Source organism: Pseudophryne corroboree, chromosome 11, assembly GCF_028390025.1.
Source record: "Pseudophryne corroboree isolate aPseCor3 chromosome 11, aPseCor3.hap2, whole genome shotgun sequence".
Taxonomy (NCBI): domain Eukaryota; kingdom Metazoa; phylum Chordata; class Amphibia; order Anura; family Myobatrachidae; genus Pseudophryne; species Pseudophryne corroboree.
This window is the reverse complement of record NC_086454.1, coordinates 225,140,684-225,159,091: the sequence shown is the minus strand read 5'-3', so window position 1 is coordinate 225,159,091 and position 18,408 is coordinate 225,140,684. Positions and strand designations below refer to the sequence as shown.

The 18,408-nt window shown below is 48.7% G+C and overlaps 1 protein-coding gene across 2 annotated transcripts in view; it reads right to left on the bottom strand.

Moving 5' to 3' along the window:
- NUTF2 (nuclear transport factor 2) overlaps positions 1-18,408 on the bottom strand; it is a 175,576-nt gene that overhangs the window by 71,791 nt on the left and 85,377 nt on the right. For both annotated transcript variants that reach the window (XM_063945282.1, XM_063945281.1), the window contains exon 3: positions 8,455-8,526. In XM_063945282.1, coding sequence (XP_063801352.1) covers positions 8,455-8,526 — 72 coding nt within the window. The remainder of the gene's footprint in view (positions 1-8,454; positions 8,527-18,408) is intronic.

Genomic DNA, 18,408 nt, shown 5'->3' with positions numbered 1-18,408 from the left:
GTACAGGAGTAGCAAGATCCACTCCTTGAGAGCTACCAACAGTTTAGGTCTTACAGACCACCTAGATGGTAAACAGATGTATTTGTTACTCACGGACACATTTTAAACGATCCGCAAGTGGAGCTAGTTACTTTAGTTGTGATTCTGTGAGGAGACCTGGAAAACGTTAATTGTTTGTAGTTCTCGAGGACTGGAGTTGGCTACCCCGAACTAGTGTATATGGCAGGACCGATGAATCAGAGGCAGCTGAGCCCTTGGCGAAAAATGGACTACCAGCCTCAAAGTTGTCAACTGCAAAACAAACTTTAATTCTAGGCACATTGGAATATTCATCTGATCTGGCTGCCAAGCAGGCAACATTAACCTTTTAACTGATGAACTTGTGAAATACAACATAGATATGGCCACAATAACAGTAGCTAGAATTAGAAGAACAAGCTGTTCACAATTCCAAATACACCACAAGGTTTAATATGTATTATACGAGTGAAGATAATTTTGCTAGAGTCGCTTTCATGCTACATTCCAAACTAAAGAAGTTTGTCACCTGTTTTCAACAAATATAAGACCATATTGCCATTCTAGAACTCTGCAAATGTGCCTGTGGCTTTGATTGGAGTCTATGCACTAACAGAGCCAAGCAATGATATTTTTTATGATGAACTACAGTATATTTTAGAATCGTACCAATACAGAAATCACATAACCACAGTATGTGGCGATCTGAATGCAGAAACAGGCCCTGACCGGCTGGGTTGGGAAAGAACACTAGCCTCATACGTATGTGGTCACCTAAATGCTAATGGTCTTCACTTACTCGCGTTTGCCAACCACAACAATCTTGCAATATGTAGCACCTAGTTTCAACACTCACAAAACCATCTTTTAACATGATTCTCCAATAATGGAAGAGAAAAAAGTATGCTGGATTATTTCCTCATCCAAAAACAGTTTCAGAGTGCCTTCCATGACGTGAGAGCCATGCGTGGAGAATCAACTGGATCAGATCATCATTTAGTTAGAGCAAAGTTAAAAATCCACCTAAAGTAAAAAATCCACCTAAAAGCACCAAACTCCTTGAAACCCTCACCAATTTTAGACTTAAAACCTTAAAAGACCTGAATACCCAGGTAAACTTTCATTCTGCTCAAAAACAGGTTCACACCCCTATCACCTAATGATGATGTAAACCGCAGCTGGGCTGACACAAAACGGCAATAGATGAGTCTCTCAGACAGACATGTCTGATTGAATGGAGAAAGATCATACCATGGATCTCTAACACCACCTTAATTATGCTGAATAGACAAAGTTAAAAAAAACTCAAAGCAGATGAAGCATGGTGGAAAGGAGAAGCCCAAGATATGGAAGGAGCCAGTAGATAGCATGATTCACGGCTGCTGTACAGCATACGACACAGCTGCAATGGAAAAAAATTAGACCCTCTACCACAAACGTCAAAGATTAAAATGCCGAACACATTAAATCAATGAGCAGTAAACCTGAAAGATGGCAAGAACACTTTAAGCACATGTTAAATTGCACCAAACATGAAAACTTACACCCTGATTTAATGCCTTCAATGTTGTAGTTGCATGACTGATAACCCCCCAAATACATATGAAACTAGATTAGCAATTAAACAGCTAAAGAATGGAAAAGCACCAGGCTTTGATAAGCAGAAGCTTTAAAAGCAGAGTACATGCAATTGCCTGGAAAGACTTCTGTGTGCCTGAATACTTGAAAGATGCCATGTTATATCTGCCTCCCCTGCAGTGCACATGGTTTTGCCCAACTGCTAACAAAGTTCCTGCTGCGATCAACTCAGAATTACCCCCAATAAGAGAGTTCTTTCAGACTTTTTGGTTCTCACAGTGCTGCCAAGCTTACCCTACCGGCGCTAACAACAATGTAGTCTAAGTCACATAGAAGACATACCTGCTTCACCAAGTGGTTTGAGTGCATACTGGCTAATACTTTGAAAAAATGTAATGTTCACTTTGTAAGTAAAATGCTTTTTGTGCAGCTAGAAACTTATTGCACAACCCTGTATGGTGGGTTATTTTCTTTCTTAAGAAGTGGATATTTACATGCTGATGTGCCATTAGCACACTAGGTAAATCACAAATTGCTATTGAAAAAAACACAAAAAATAGAAAATAAGATTTTACTTACCGATAAATCTATTTCTCGTAGTCCGTAGTGGATGCTGGGACTCCGTCAGGACCATGGGGATTAGCGGCTCCGCAGGAGACAGGGCACAAAAATAAAAGCTTTAGGACTAGGTGGTGTGCACTGGCTCCTCCCCCTATGACCCTCCTCCAAGCCTCAGTTAGGATACTGTGCCCGGACGAGCGTACACAATAAGGAAGGATTTTGAATCCCGGGTAAGACTCATACCAGCCACACCAATCACACCGTACAACCTGTGATCTGAACCCAGTTAACAGTATGACAAACGTAGGAGCCTCTGAACAGACGGCTCACAACAATAACAACCCGATTTTTTTGTAACAATAACTATGTACAAGTATTGCAGACAATCCGCACTTGGGATGGGCGCCCAGCATCCACTACGGACTACGAGAAATAGATTTATCGGTAAGTAAAATCTTATTTTCTCTGACGTCCTAGTGGATGCTGGGACTCCGTCAGGACCATGGGGATTATACCAAAGCTCCCAAACGGGCGGGAGAGTGCGGATGACTCTGCAGCACCGAATGAGAGAACTCCAGGTCCTCTTTAGCCAGGGTATCAAATTTGTAGAATTTTACAAACGTGTTCTCCCCCGACCACGTAGCAGCTCGGCAAAGTTGTAATGCCGAGACCCCTCGGGCAGCCGCCCAAGATGAGCCCACCTTCCTTGTGGAATGGGCCTTGATAGATTTAGGCTGTGGCAGGCCTGCCACAGAATGTGCAAGTTGAATTGTGCTACAAATCCAACGAGCAATCGTCTGCTTAGAAGCAGGAGCACCCAAGCTTGTTGGGTGCATACAGTATAAACAGCGAGTCAGATTTTCTGACTCCAGCAGTCCTTGAAATATATATTTTCAATGCCCTGACAACGTCCAGCAACTTGGAATCCTCCAAATCGCTAGTAGCCGCAGGCACCACAATAGGCTGGTTCAGGTGAAACGCTGAAACCACCTTAGGCAGAAACTGAGGACGCGTCCGCAGTTCTGCCCTGTCCGAATAGAAAATCAGATATGGGCTTTTATACGATAAAGCCGCCAATTCTGACACTCTCCTGGCTGAAGCCAGGGCCAGTAGCATGGTTACTTTCCATGTAAGATATTTCAAATCCACCGATTTGAGTGGCTCAAACCAATGGGATTTGAGAAAATCCAAAACTACATTAAGATCCCACGGAGCCACTGGGGGCACAACCGGGGGCTGTATATGTAGTACTCCTTTTACAAAAGTCTGGACTTCAGGAACTGAAGCCAATTCTTTCTGGAAGAAAATCGACAGGGCCGAAATTTGAACCTTAATGGACCCTAATTTAAGGCCCATAGACAATCCTGTTTGCAGGAAATGTAGGAATCGACCCAGTTGAAATTCCTCCGTCGGGGCCTTCCTGGCCTCACACCACGCAACATATTTTCTCCAAATGCGGTGATAATGTTGTGCAGTCACCTCCTTCCTGGCTTTTACCAGGGTAGGGATGACCTCTTCCGGAATGCCTTTTTCCCTTAGAATTCGGCGTTCAACCGCCATGCCGTCAAACGCAGCCGCGGTAAGTCTTGGAATAGACACGGTCCCTGCTGAAGCAGGTCCCGTCTTAGAGGTAGAGGCCACGGATCTTCCGTGAGCATCTCCTGAAGTTCCGGGTACCAAGTTCTTCTTGGCCAATCCGGAGCCACGAGTATCGTTCTTACTCCCCTTTGCCGTATAATTCTCAGTACTTTTGGTATGAGAGGCAGAGGAGGAAACATACACTGACTGGAACACCCACGGTGTTACCAGAGCGTCCACAGCTATTGCCTGAGGGTCTCTTGACCTGGCGCAATACCTGTCCAGTTTTTTGTTGAGGCGGGACGCCATCATATCCACCTTTGGTTTTTCCCAACGGTTCACAATCATGTGGAAGACTTCTGGATGAAGTCCCCACTCTCCCGGGTGTAGATCGTGTCTGCTGAGGAAGTCCGCTTCCCAGTTGTCCACTCCCGGAATGAACACTGCTGACAGTGCTATCACATGATCTTCCGCCCAGCGAAGAATCCTTGCAGCTTCTGCCATTGCCCTCCTGCTTCTTGTGCCGCCCTGTCTGTTTACGTGGGCGACTGCCGTGATGTTGTCCGACTGGATCAACACCGGCTGACCCTGAAGCAGGGGTTTTGCCAGGCTTAGAGCATTGTAAATCGCTCTTAGCTCCAGTATATTTATGTGAAAAGACATCTCCAGCCTTGACCACACTCCCTGGAAGTTTCTTCCCTGTGTGACCGCTCCCCAGCAGCCTCTCAGACTGGCATCCGTGGTCACCAGGACCCAGTCCTGTATGCCGAATCTGCGGCCCTCTAACAGATGAGCACTCTGCAACCACCACAGAAGAGACACGCTTGTCCGTGGAGACAAAGTTATCCGCTGATGCATCTGCAGATGCGATCCGGACCATTTGTCCAGCAGATCCCACTGAAAAGTTCGTGCGTGGAATCTGCCGAATGGAATCGCTTCGTAAGAAGCCACCATTTTTCCCAGGACTCTTGTGCATTGATGCACAGACACTTTTCCTGGTTTTAGGAGGTTCCTGACAAGTTCGGATAACTCCCTGGCTTTCTCCTCCGGAAGAAACACCTTTTTCTGAACCGTGTCCAGAATCATTCCCAGGAACAGCAGACGTGTCGTCGGGGTCAATTGAGATTTTGGAAAATTCAGAATCCACCCGTGCTGTTGCAGCACTACTTGGGTTAGTGCTACTACGTCCTCCAGCTGTTCTCTGGACCTTGCCCTTATCAGGAGATCGTCCAAGTAAGGGATAATTAATACGCCTTTTCTTCGCAGAAGAAACATCATTTCGGCCATTACCTTGGTAAAGACCCGAGGTGCCGTGGACAATCCAAACGGCAGCGTCTGAAACTGATAATGACAGTTTTGCACCACGAACCTGAGGTACCCTTGATGTGAAGGGCAAATTGGGACATGCAGGTAAGCATCCTTGATGTCCAGGGACACCATAAAGTCCCCTTCTTCCAGATTCGCTATCACTGCTCTGAGTGACTCCATCTTGAACTTGAATTTTTGTATGTACAGGTTCAATGATTTCAGATTTAGAATAGGTCTTACCGAGCCGTCCGGCTTCGGTACCACAAATAGTGTGGAATAATACCCCTTTCCCTGTTGTAGGAGGGGTACCTTGACTATCACCTGCTGAGAATACAGCTTGTGAATGGCTTCCAATACCGTCGCCCTGTCTGAGGGAGACGTTGGCAGAGCAGACTTTAGGAACCGGCGAGGGGGAGACTTCTCGAATTCCAACCTGTAACCCTGAGATACTACCTGCAGGATCCAGGGGTCCATCTGTGAGTGAGCCCACTGTGCGCTGAAATTCTTGAGTCGACCCCCCACCGCCCCTGAGTCCGCTTGTAAAGCCCCAACGTCATGCTGAGGGCTTTGCAAAAGCCGGGGAGGGCTTCTGCTCCTGGGAGGGAGCTGCTTGGTGCACTCTCTTACCCTTTCCTTTGCCTAGGGGCAGATATGACTGTCCTTTTGCCCGCTTGTTCTTATAGGAACGAAAGGACTGCGGCTGAAAAGACGGTGTCTTTTTCTGTTGGGAGGGGACCTGAGGTAAAAAGGTGGATTTCCCGGCTGTTGCCGTGGCCACCAAATCCGATAGACCGACCCCAAATAATTCCTCCCCTTTATACGGCAATACTTCCATATGCCGTTTGGAATCCGCATCACCTGACCACTGTCGCGTCCATAAACTTCTTCTGGCAGATATGGACATCGCACTTACTCTCGATGCCAGAGTGCAAATATCCCTCTGAGCATCTCGCATATAAAGAAAAGCATCCTTTAATTGCTCTTTAGTCAATAAAATACTGTCCCTATCCAGGGTATCAATATTTTCAGTCAGGGAATCCGACCAAACCACCCCAGCACTGCACATCCATGCTGAGGCGATGGCTGGTCGCAGTATAACACCAGTATGAGTGTATATACTTTTCAGGGTAGTTTCCAGCCTCCTATCAGCTGGATCCTTGAGGGCGGCCGTTTCAGGAGACGGTAACGCCACTTGTTTTGATAAGCGTGTGAGTGCCTTATCCACCCTAGGGGGTGTTTCCCAGGGCGCCCTAACCTCTGGCGGGAAAGGATATAATGCCAATAACTTCTTTGAAATTAGCAGTTTTCTATCGGGGTTAACCCACGCTTCATCACACACTTCATTCAATTCCTCTGATTCAGGAAAAACTACAGGTAGTTTTTTCAGACCCCACATAATACCCCTTTTTGTGGTACTTGCAGTATCAGAGATATGCAAAGCCTCCTTCATTGCCGTGATCATATAACGTGTGGCCCTACTGGAAAATACGTTTGTTTCTTCACCGTCGACACTAGATTCGGTGTCTGGGTCTGAGGTAAAGGGCGTTTTACAGCCCCTGACGGTGTCTGAGACGCCTGGACAGGTACTAACTGGTTTGCCGGCCGTCTCATGTCGTCAACTGATTTTTGTAACGTGCTGACATTATCACGTAATTCCATAAACAAAGCCATCCATTCCGGTGTCGACTCCCTAGGGGGTGACATCACCATTACCGGCAATTGCTCCGCCTCCACACCAACATCGTCCTCATACATGTCGACACACACGTACCGACACACAGCAGACACACAGGGAATGCTCTTATCGAAGACAGGACCCCACTAGCCCTTTGGGGAGACAGAGGGAGAGTTTGCCAGCACACACCCAAGCGCTATAAATATATAGGAACAACCCTACAGAAGTGTTGTTTCCTTTATAGCAGCTTAATATATCAATATCGCCAAAAAAGTGCCCCCCCTCTCTTTTTTTTTTTTTTTACCCTGTTTCTGTAGTGCAGTGCAGGGGAGAGTCCTGGGAGCCTTCCTCGCAGCGGAGCTGTGCAGGAAAATGGCGCTGTGTGCTGAGGAGATAGGCCCCGCCCCCTATTTCGGCGGGCTCTTCTCCCGGTGTTTGTGAGACCTGGCAGGGGTTAAATACATCCATATAGCCCCAGGGGCTATATGTGATGTATTTTTAGCCAGAACAAGGTATTATCATTGCTGCCCAGGGCGCCCCCCCCCCAGCGCCCTGCACCCTCAGTGACCGCTGGTGTGAAGTGTGCTGACAACAATGGGGCACAGCTGCAGTGCTGTGCGCTACCTCATGAAGACTGAAAAGTCTTCTGCCGCCGGTTTCTGGACCTCTTCACTTTTCGGCATCTGCAAAGGGGTCGGCGGCGCGGCTCCGGGACCGGACTCCATGGCTGGGCCTGTGTTCGATCCCTCTGGAGCTAATGGTGTCCAGTAGCTTAAGAAGCCAATCCATCCTGCACGCAGGTGAGTTCACTTCTTCTCCCCTAAGTCCCTCGTTGCAGTGAGCCTGTTGCCAGCAGGACTCACTGAAAATAAAAAACCTAATAACTTTTTCTAAGCAGCTCTTTAGGAGAGCCACCTAGATTGCACCCTGCTCGGACGGGCACAAAAACCTAACTGAGGCTTGGAGGAGGGTCATAGGGGGAGGAGCCAGTGCACACCACCTAGTCCTAAAGCTTTTATTTTTGTGCCCTGTCTCCTGCGGAGCCGCTAATCCCCATGGTCCTGACGGAGTCCCAGCATCCACTAGGACGTCAGAGAAATAATAATTTGATAGCTTAACTTCTAATCTTGTTTATCAGTAGATAGCTGAAGACTGCAGTTTTCGACTTTTTTTTTTAGGTCGGAAGGGGTTCCGACCTATTCAATCTAACCCCAAATTTTTCGACAAGTCGAGGAATTCGACTTGTCAAAAAGCACGTGGATCGGCAGAATAGCTGCCAATCCGCATGCTTGTGTCGAGCCCCCTTTTCGACCATCTCAATTCGACTTTAAAAAAAAGTCAAAGTGAGATGGGGAGAGCCGTGCTGGAGACCCGCACCGGACTATGTGTCACAGTTGCCGCTCACAGCAGTGTCCACCCGGCTCCAGCAAGCGAGACTTCGCTTGCTGGAGACGGGTGGGCGCTGCCGTGAGCGGCGGCTGTCATGCGGGGATGGGGAGAAGCAGAGACGGGGGGCGGGGGAGACGGAGGAGAGCCGCGGGCAGACGGGGGAGAGCAGCGCTACAGCAGCGGCTATACGGCTCTCCCCCGTCTCCCCTCCCGTATCTCAATTCGACTTTTTTAAAAGTCGAATTGAAATAGCATTGAATAGCCCAGGTCGGATCCATTCCGACAAATGAATGTCGAAATGGATCCGACTTCAATTGAATATACCCCTAAATGAGCAAAACACTTACCGATAATTTCTCAATAATAGCATCTTTGCCTTGATACTGCTGTCCTTCCCATGTTAGACATGAAACGTCAGTCTGAAAAACAGTAAATAAAAAACAAAACATATTCAAAAATAAAAATTTAAAACAAGCATATTTTTTATTGTTAATTATATTGCACACATATAAAAGTCAGTGGAGATTACAATCTATTTTCCCTATCACATGGAAACACACTAGGGATATATTTTTATTGTCAGAAAACAATTACCCTATCAGTATGTTTTTGGAGTGTGGGAGGAAACTGAAGCATTTGTGGGAAACCCATGCAATCAGGGATGCCATTGAAACACCACACCGATAGTGCCTTGGTCAGGAACTGAACTCAAGTTTATGAAATTGTAATGCTAACTACTATGCCAACCATGCTGCCTACTAAACATTTCCGTTAGACAAAGGAGAGGAAAAAATAGGATTTTAATACCTACCGGTAAATCCTTTTCTCTTAGTCCGTAGAGGATGCTGGGGTCACATCAAGAACCATAGGGTATAGACAGGATCCAAGGAGACATGGGCACTTTAAGGGGTGTGAACTGGCTCCTCCCTCTACGCCCCTCCTCCAGACTCCAGTTATAGGAACTGTGCCCAGGGAGACGGACATTTAGAGGAAAAGGATTTATAGTTAAAATAAGAATTTACTCACCGGTAATTCTATTTCTCGTAGTCCGTAGTGGATGCTGGGAACTCCGTAAGGACCATGGGAATAGACGGGCTCCGCAGGAGACTGGGCACTCTAAGAAAGAATTAGGACTACTGGTGTGCACTGGCTCCTACCTCTATGCCCCTCCTCCAGACCTCAGTTAGGGAAACTGTGCCCGGAAGAGCTGACACTACAAGGAAAGGATTTGGAATCCCGGGTAAGACTCATACCAGCCACACCAATCACACTGTACAACTCGTGATAACTATACCCAGTTAACAGTATGAATAACAACTGAGCCTCACTGAACAGATGGCTCATAACAATAACCCTTTAGTTAAGCAATAACTATATACAAGTATTGCAGACAATCCGCACTTGGGACGGGCACCCAGCATCCACTACGGACTACGAGAAATCGAATTACCGGTGAGTAAATTCTTATTTTCTCTGACGTCCTAGTGGATGCTGGGAACTCCGTAAGGACCATGGGGATTATACCAAAGCTCCCAAACGGGCGGGAGAGTGCGGATGACTCTGCAGCACCGAATGAGCAAACTCAAGGTCCTCCTCGGCCAGGGTATCAAACTTGTAGAATTTTGCAAACGTGTTTGATCCCGACCAGGTAGCAGCTCGGCAAAGTTGTAAAGCCGAGACCCCTCGGGTAGCCGCCCAAGAAGAGCCCACCTTCCTCGTGGAATGGGCTTTTACTGATTTAGGATGCGGCAGTCCAGCCGCAGAACGTGCAAGTTGAATCGTGGAGCAGATCCAGCGAGCAATAGTCTGCTTAGAAGCAGGAGCACCCAGCTTGTTGGGTGTATGCAGGATAAACAGTGAGTCAGTCTTTCTGACTCTAGCCGTCCTGGAAACATAGATTTTCAGGGCCCGGACTACGTCCAGCAACTTGGAAGCCTTCAAGTCCCGAGTAGCCGCAGGCACCACAATAGGTTGGTTCAAATGAAACGCTGATACCACCTTAGGGAGAAATTGGGGACGAGTCCTCAATTCTGCCCTGTCCATATGGAAGATCAGATAGGGGCTTTTACAGGACAAAGCCGCCAATTCTGACACCCGCTTAGCCAAAGCCAAGGCCAAAAGCATGACCACTTTCCACGTGAGATATTTTAATTCCACGGTCTGAAGTGGCTCAAACCAATGTGATTTTAGGAAATCCAACACAACGTTGAGATCCCAAGGTGCCACTGGGGGCACAAAAGGGGGCTGAATATGCAGCACTCCCTTAACAAACGTCTGAACTTCAGGCAGTGAAGCCAGTTCTTTTTGAAAGAAAATAGACAGGGCCGAAATCTGGACTTTAATGGATCCCAATTTTAAGCCCATAGTCACTCCTGACTGTAGGAAGTGCAGAAATCGACCCAGCTGAAATTCTTCTGTGTGGGCCTTCATAGCCTCACACCAAGCAACATATTTTCGCCATATGCGGTGATAATGTTTTGCTGTCACATCCTTCCTAGCTATTATCAGCGTAGGAATGACTTCAACCGGAATGCCCTTTTCCATCAGGATCCGGCGTTCAACCGCCATGCCGTCAAACGCAGCCGCGGTAAGTCTTGGAACAGACAGGGCCCCTGCTGTAGCAGGTCCTGTCTGAGAGGCAGAGGCCAAGGGTCCTCTGAGATCATTTCTTGTAGTTCCGGGTACCAAGTCCTTCTTGGCCAATCCGGAACGATGAGTAGAGTTCTTACTCCTCTTTTTCTTATTATCCTCAGCACCTTTGGTATGAGAGGAAGAGGAGGGAACACATAAACCGACTGGTACACCCACGGTGTCACTAGAGCGTCCACAGCTATCGCCTGAGGGTCCCTAGACCTGGCGCAATATCTTTTTAGCTTTTTGTTGAGGCGGGATGCCATCATGTCCACCTGTGGCCTTTCCCAACGGTTTACAATCAGCTGGAAGACTTCTGGATGAAGTACCCGCTCTCCCGGGTGGAGGTCGTGTCTGCTGAGGAAGTCTGCTTCCCAGTTGTCCACTCCCGGAATGAACACTGCTGACAGTGCTATCACGTGATTTTCCGCCCATCGGAGAATCCTTGTGGCTTCTGCCACCGTCATCCTGCTTCTTGTGCCGCCCTGTCGGTTTACATGGGCGACCGCCGTGATGTTGTCTGGCTGAATCAGCACCGGCTGGTTTTGAAGCAGGGGTTTTGCCTGACTTAGGGCATTGTAAATGGCCCTTAGTTCCAGAACATTTATGTGTAGGGAAGCCTCCTGACTCGACCATTGTCCTTGGAAGTTTCTTCCCTGAGTGACTGCCCCCCAACCTCGGAGGCTTGCATCCGTGGTCACCAGGACCCAGTCCTGTATGCCGAATCTGCGGCCCTCGAGAAGATGAGCACTCTGCAGCCACCACAGCAGAGACACCCTGGCCCTCGGGGACAGGGTGATCAGCCGATGCATCTGAAGATGCGATCCGGACCACTTGTCTAACAGATCCCACTGAAAGATCCTTGCATGGAACCTGCCGAATGGAATTGCCTCGTAAGAAGCTACCATCTTTCCCAGGACTCGCGTGCAGTGATGCACCGACACCTGTTTTGGTTTCAGGAGGTCTCTGATCAGAGATGACAACTCCTTGGCCTTCTCCTCCGGGAGAAACACCTTCTTCTGTTCTGTGTCCAGAATCATACCCAGGAACAGCAGACGCGTCGTAGGAACCAGCTGCGACTTTGGAATATTCAGAATCAAGCCGTGCTGTTGTAGCACTTCCTGAGATAGTGCTACTCCGACCAACAACTGCTCCCTGGACATCGCCTTTATAAGGAGATCATCCAAGTACGGGATCATTATAACTCTCTTCTTTCGAAGGAGTATCATCATTTCGGCCATTACTTTGGTAAATACCCTCGGTGCCGTGGACAGACCAAACGGCAACGTCTGGAATTGGTAATGGCAGTCCTGTACCACAAACCGGAGGTACACCTGGTGAGGTGGGTAAATGGGGACATGCAGGTAAGCATCCTTGATGTCCAGTGATACCATGTAATCCCCCTCTTCCAGGCTTGCAATAACCGCCCTGAGCGATTCCACTTTGAACTTGAACTTCCTTATATAAGTGTTCAAGGATTTCAAATTTAGAATGGGTCTCACCGAACCGTCTGGTTTCAGCACCACAAACATTGTGGAATAGTAACCCCGTCCCTGTTGAAGGAGGGGAACTTTTATTATCACCTGCTGGAGGTACAGCTTGTGAATTGCCGCCAGCACTACCTCCCTGTCCTGGGGAGTAGTAGGCAAGGCTGATTTGAGGTAACGGCGAGGGGGAGACGTCTCGAATTCCAGCTTGTATCCCTGAGATACCACTTGTAGAACCCAGGGATCCACCTGTGAGCGAACCCACCGGTCGCTGAAGTTCCGGAGATGGGCCCCCACCGCACCTGGCTCCACCAGTGGAGCCCCAGCGTCATGCTGTGGATTTAGTGGAAGCAGGGGAGGATTTTTGTTCTTGGGAACTGGCTGTATGGTGCAGCTTTTTCCCTCTACCCCTGCCTCTGGGCAGAAAGGACGCGCCTTTAACCCGCTTGCCTTTCTGGGGCCGAAAGGACTGTACCTGATAGTACGGTGCTTTCTTAGGCTGTGAGGGAACCTGAGGTAAAAATGTCGACTTCCCAGCTGTTGCTGTGGAAACGAGGTCCGAGAGACCATCCCCAATCAATTACTCACCCTTGTAAGGCAAAACCTCCATGTGCCTTTTAGAATCCGCATCACCTGTCCACTGCCGAGTTCATAATACTCTCCTGGCAGAAATGGACATTGCATTAATTCTAGATGCCAGCCGGCAAATATCCCTCTGTGCATCTCTCATATATAAGACTACGTCTTTAATATGCTCTATGGTTAGCAATATAGTGTCCCTGTCAAGGGAATCAATGTTATCAGACAGGGAATCAGACCACGCTGCTGCAGCACTGCACATCCATGCTTTCTATCCGCAGGCTCCTTTAAGGCGGCCATATCCTGAGACGGCAGTGCCACCTTTTTTGACAAGCGTGTGAGCGCTTTATCCACCCTCGGGGATGTCTCCCAACGTAACCTGTCCTCTGGCGGGAAAGGGTACGCCATCAGTAACTTTTTAGAAATCACTAGTTTCTTATCGGGGGAAGCCCACGCTTCTTCACACACTTCATTCAACTCATCTGATGGGGGAAAAACCACTAGTTGCTTTTTCTCCCCAAACATAATACCCTTTTTAGTGGTACCTGGGTTAATGTCAGAAATGTGCAACACATTTTTCATTGCCGTAATCATGCAACGGATGGCCCTAGTGGAATGTACATTAGTCTCGTCCTCGTCGACACTGGAGTCAGACTCCGTGTCGACATCTGTGTCTGCCATCTGAGGTAGCGGGCGTTTTTGAGCCCCTGATGGCCTTTGAGACGCCTGGGCAGGCACTGGCTGAGTAGCCGGCTGTCCCACAGCTGTTATGTCATCAAACCTTTTATGTAAGGAGTTGACACTGTCGTGTAAAACCTTCCACATATCCATCCACTCTGGTGTCGACCCCGCAGGGGGTGACATCACATTTATCGGCACCTGCTCCGCCTCCACATAAGCCTCTTTATCAAACATGTCGACACAGCCGTACCGACACACCGCACACACACAGGGAATGCTCTGACTGAGGACAGGACCCCACAAAGTCCTTTGGGGAGACAGAGAGAGAGTATGCCAGCACACACGACAGCGCTATATAAACAGGGATTTACACTACACAAAGTGATTTTCCCTATAGCAGCTATATAAATACAGTTTGCGCCTAAATTTAGTGCCCCCCCTCTCTTTTTTACCCTTTCAGCCTGGAAACTGCAGGGGAGAGCCTGGGGAGCCGTCTTCCAGCGGAGCTGTGAAGAGGAAATGGCGCCAGTGTGCTGAGGGAGTTAGCCCCGCCCCATTCACGGCGGGCTTCTCCCTCTCTTTTATTAATATTATGGCAGGGGAATTTTGCACATATATGGTTTATTAGACCATATTATGTGCTTTTTGCCAATTTAAGGTACTCTAATTGCAGCCCAGGGCGCCGCCCGCCCCCCCCCCCCCCCCCCCCCAGCGCCCTGCACCCATCAGTGACCGGAGTATGTGGTGTGCATAGGGAGCAATGGCGCACAGCTGCAGTACCTTAATGAAGACCGGAGTCTTCAGCCACCGATTTCCAGGACGTTCTTCTTGCTTCTGGCTCTGCAAGGGGGACGGCGACGCGGCTCCGGGACCGGACGACCGAGGCTGGGCCTGTGTTTAATCCCTCTGGAGCTAATGGTGTCCAGTAGCCTAGAAGCCCAAGCTAGCTGCAAGCAGGTAGGTTCGCTTCTCTCCCCTAAGTCCCTCGTAGCAGTGGGTCTGTTGCCAGCAGATCTCACTGAAAATAAAAAACCTAATAAATACTTTCTTTACTAGAAGCTCAGGAGAGCCCCTAGTGTGCAACCAGCTCGAGCCGGGCACAGATTCTAACTGAGGTCTGGAGGAGGGGCATAGAGGGAGGAGCCAGTGCACACCAGTAGTCCTAATTCTTTCTTAGAGTGCCCAGTCTCCTGCGGAGCCCGTCTATTCCCATGGTCCTTACGGAGTTCCCAGCATCCACTAGGACGTCAGAGAAACTAAGGTGAGATACATACCAGCTCACACCTCAAGCACGCCGTACGTACAACATGGCATTTAACACAACGCAAGTCAACGGCATGAACAAATGCAGCAACAGGCTGACCATAAACGTAACACAACCTGTGAGTAACCACAACTAATAACGGGCGCCCAGCATCCTCTACGGACTAAGAGAAAAGGATTTAACGGCAGGTATTAAAATCCTATTTTCTCATATGTCCTAGAGGATGCTAGGGTCACATCAAGAACCATGGGGTTTATACCAAAGCTCTAGAACGGGCGGAAGAGTGCGGATGACTCTGCAGCACCGATTGACCAAACATGAGGTCCTCATTAGCCAGGGTATCAAACTTGTAGAACTTTGCAAAGGTGTTCGAACCCGACCAAGTAGCTGCTCGGCAAAGTTGTAGTGCCGAGACCCCCCGGGCAGCCGCCCAGGACGAGACCAACTTCCTGGTAGAATGGGCCTTCCCCGATTTCGGTAACAGCAATCCAGCTGTAGAATGAGCCTGCTGAATCGTATGACAGATCCAGCGTCCAATAGTCTGCTTGGAAGCAGGAGCCCCAATTTTATTGTGAGCATACAAGACAAACAGAGCCTGTTTTCCTAAGGTGAGCCGTTCTGGCGACATAAATTTTCAAAGCTCTTACTACATCGAGAAGCTCAGATTCCAGCAAGGCGTCAGTAGCCACTGGCACCACAATAGGTTGGTTCAAATGGAACGATGACACCACTTTCGGCAGAAACTGCCGACGAGTCCTTAATTCTGCTCTAGCTTCATGGAAGATCAAATAAGGGCTCTTGTGAGACAAGGCCGCCAATTCAGATACCCGCCTTGCGGAAGCCAAGGCCAACACCATGACCACTTTCCAAGTAAGGAATTTCAACTCTACCTCCTGTAAAAGGTTCAAACCAATGAGATTGAAGGAACTGCAACACCACGTTAAGATCCCATGGTGCCACAGGGGGCACAAAAGGAGGTTGGATGTGCAATACGCCTTTCACACAGGTCTGAACCTCTGGAAGTGAGGCCAATTGTTTTTATAAGAAAACTGATAAAGCCGAAATTTGAACTTTATTAAGCCCAACTTTAGGCCCGCATCCACACCGGCTTGTAGAAAATTGAGAAAACGTCCTAACTGAAATTCTTTCGTAACACGCACGGCCCCTGCTGTAACAGATCCTCCCTCAGAGGAAGAGGCCAGGGATCTCCTATGAGTATTTCCTGAGGATCTAGATACCAAGCCCTCCTTGGCCAATCTGGAACAATGAGGATCGCTTGAACCTTTGTTCTTCTTATGATCTTTATCACTTTTGGAATGAGTTTAAGCGGAGGAAACACGTACACCGACTGAAACACCCACGGTGTCACTAGGGCGTCCACTGCTATTGCTTGAGGGTCTCTTGACCTGGATCAATATCTCTGAAGTTTCTTGTTGAGGCGAGACGCCATCATGTCTATTTGAGGAATTCCCCAAAGACTTGTCACTTCTGCAAAGACCACTTGATGAAGACCCCATTCTCCTGGATGGAGATCGTGTCTGCTGAGGAAGTCTGCCTCCCAGTTGTCTACTCCTGGAATGAAGATCGCTGACAGAGCGCTTGCATGCCTTTCCGCCCAACGGAGCACCTTTGTGGCCTCTGCCATTGCCGTTCTGCTCTTCGTTCCACCCTAGCGGTTTACGTACGCTACTGCTGTTATGTTGTCTGACTGAATTAAGACAGGCCGATTGCGAAGAACATGTTCCGCTTGCAGAAGGCCGTTGTGAATGGCCCGTAACTCCAGCACGTTTAGGTGTAGACACATTTCCTGGCTTGACCATTTTCCCTGGAAGATTTCCACCTGCGTGACTGCTCCCCAGCCTCGGAGACTCGCATCCGTGGTCACTACGATCCAGTCCTGGACCCCGAACCTGCGTCCCTCTAGGAGGTGAGAGCTGTGTAGCCACCACAGGAGTGAGATTCTGGTCTTGGAGGACAGGGTTATCCTTCGGTGCATGTTCAGATGGGACCCGGACCACTTGTCCAAAAGGTCCCACTGAAACACTCTGGCATGGAATCTGCCAAACTGAATGGCCTCGAAGGCCGCTACCATCTTCCCCAGCAACCGAGTGCATTGATGGATCGATACTCTTGCTGGTTTCAGAATTTGTTTGACCAGGGTCTGAATTTCCAGAGCCTTTTCCACTGGAAGAAAAACTCTCTGTAATTCTGTGTCCAGAATCATTCCCAAAAACGACAGCCATCTTGTCGGAACCAACTGCGATTTTGGCAAGTTTAGGAGCCAACCATGTTGCTGCAGAATTGTCAGGGAGAGCGTAATGTTCTGCAGTAATTGGTCCCTGGATCTCGCCTTTATCAGGAGATCGGCCAAGTACGGGATAATTGTGACTCCTTGTTTGCGCAGGAGAACCATCATTTCGGCCATTACTTTGGTGAAAACCCTCGGAGCCATGGACAGACCAAACGGCAACGTCTGAAATTGGTAATGACAATCCTGAACTGCAAACCTCAGGTAAGCCTGATGTGGGGGATAAATGGGAACATGTAAGTAGGCATCCTTTATGTCTACCAACACCATAAAATCCCCCTCCTCCAGACTAGAGATCACTGCACGGAGAGATTCCATCTTGAATTTGAATTTTTTAGGTAGAAATTGAGGGATTTGAGGTTCAGGAGTGGTCTGACTGAGCCATCTGGCTTCAGGACCAAAAACAGGCTAGAATAAAAGCCTTCCCCCTGTTGCGACGGGGGAACCCTGACAATGACTTGATTGTGACACAATTTTTGTATTGCGGCGCATACCACTTCCCTGTCTGGAAGAGAAGCTGGTAAGGCTGATTTGAAAAATCGATGAGGGGAAACGTCTTGAAACTCCAGTTTGTACCCTTGGGACACTATTTCTAAAACCCATGGGTCTAAGCCCGAACGAGCCCAGAACTGACTGAAGAGCCTGAGACATGCCCCCACCGGTGCAGACTCCCGCATAGGAGCTCCAGCGTCATGCGGTGGACTTGGCCGAAGCCGGGGAGGACTTCTGCTCCTGGGAACCGGCCACGGCTGGTGATAACATACCCTTTCCTCTAGCAGCAAGGAAGGAAGACCCTCTGCCTTTTCTGTATTTATAGGGCAGAAAGGACTGCATCTGATACTGGTGTGCTTTCTTTTGTGGTGCAGGCACATAAGGTAAAAATGAGGACTTACCCGCGATAGCCGTAGATACCAACTCAGCGAAGCCGTCACCAAACAATACACCACCTTTATAAGGTAGAGACTCCATAGCTTTTTTGGAGTCAGCATCAGCATTCCATTGATGAATCCATAATGCTCTCCTAGCTGAGACTGCCATGGCATTGGCCCGTGAACCCAAGAGGCCAATATCTCTCGCAGCTTCCTTTAGGTAGACTGCAGCGTCCCTGATATGACCTAGCGCCAGGAGAAAGTTATCCCGATCGAGGGTATCCAATTCAGATGACAGGTTATCTGTCCATTTTTCGATCGCACTACTCACCCGCGCAGATGCAATGGCTGGTCTGAGTAGTGTACCTGTGGAGATATAAATGGATTTCAATGTATTTTCCTGCCTACGATCAGCAGGATCCTTTCGGGCTGCCGTGTCAGCGGACGGAAGAGCCACCTTTTTGGACAGCCGTGATAAAGCT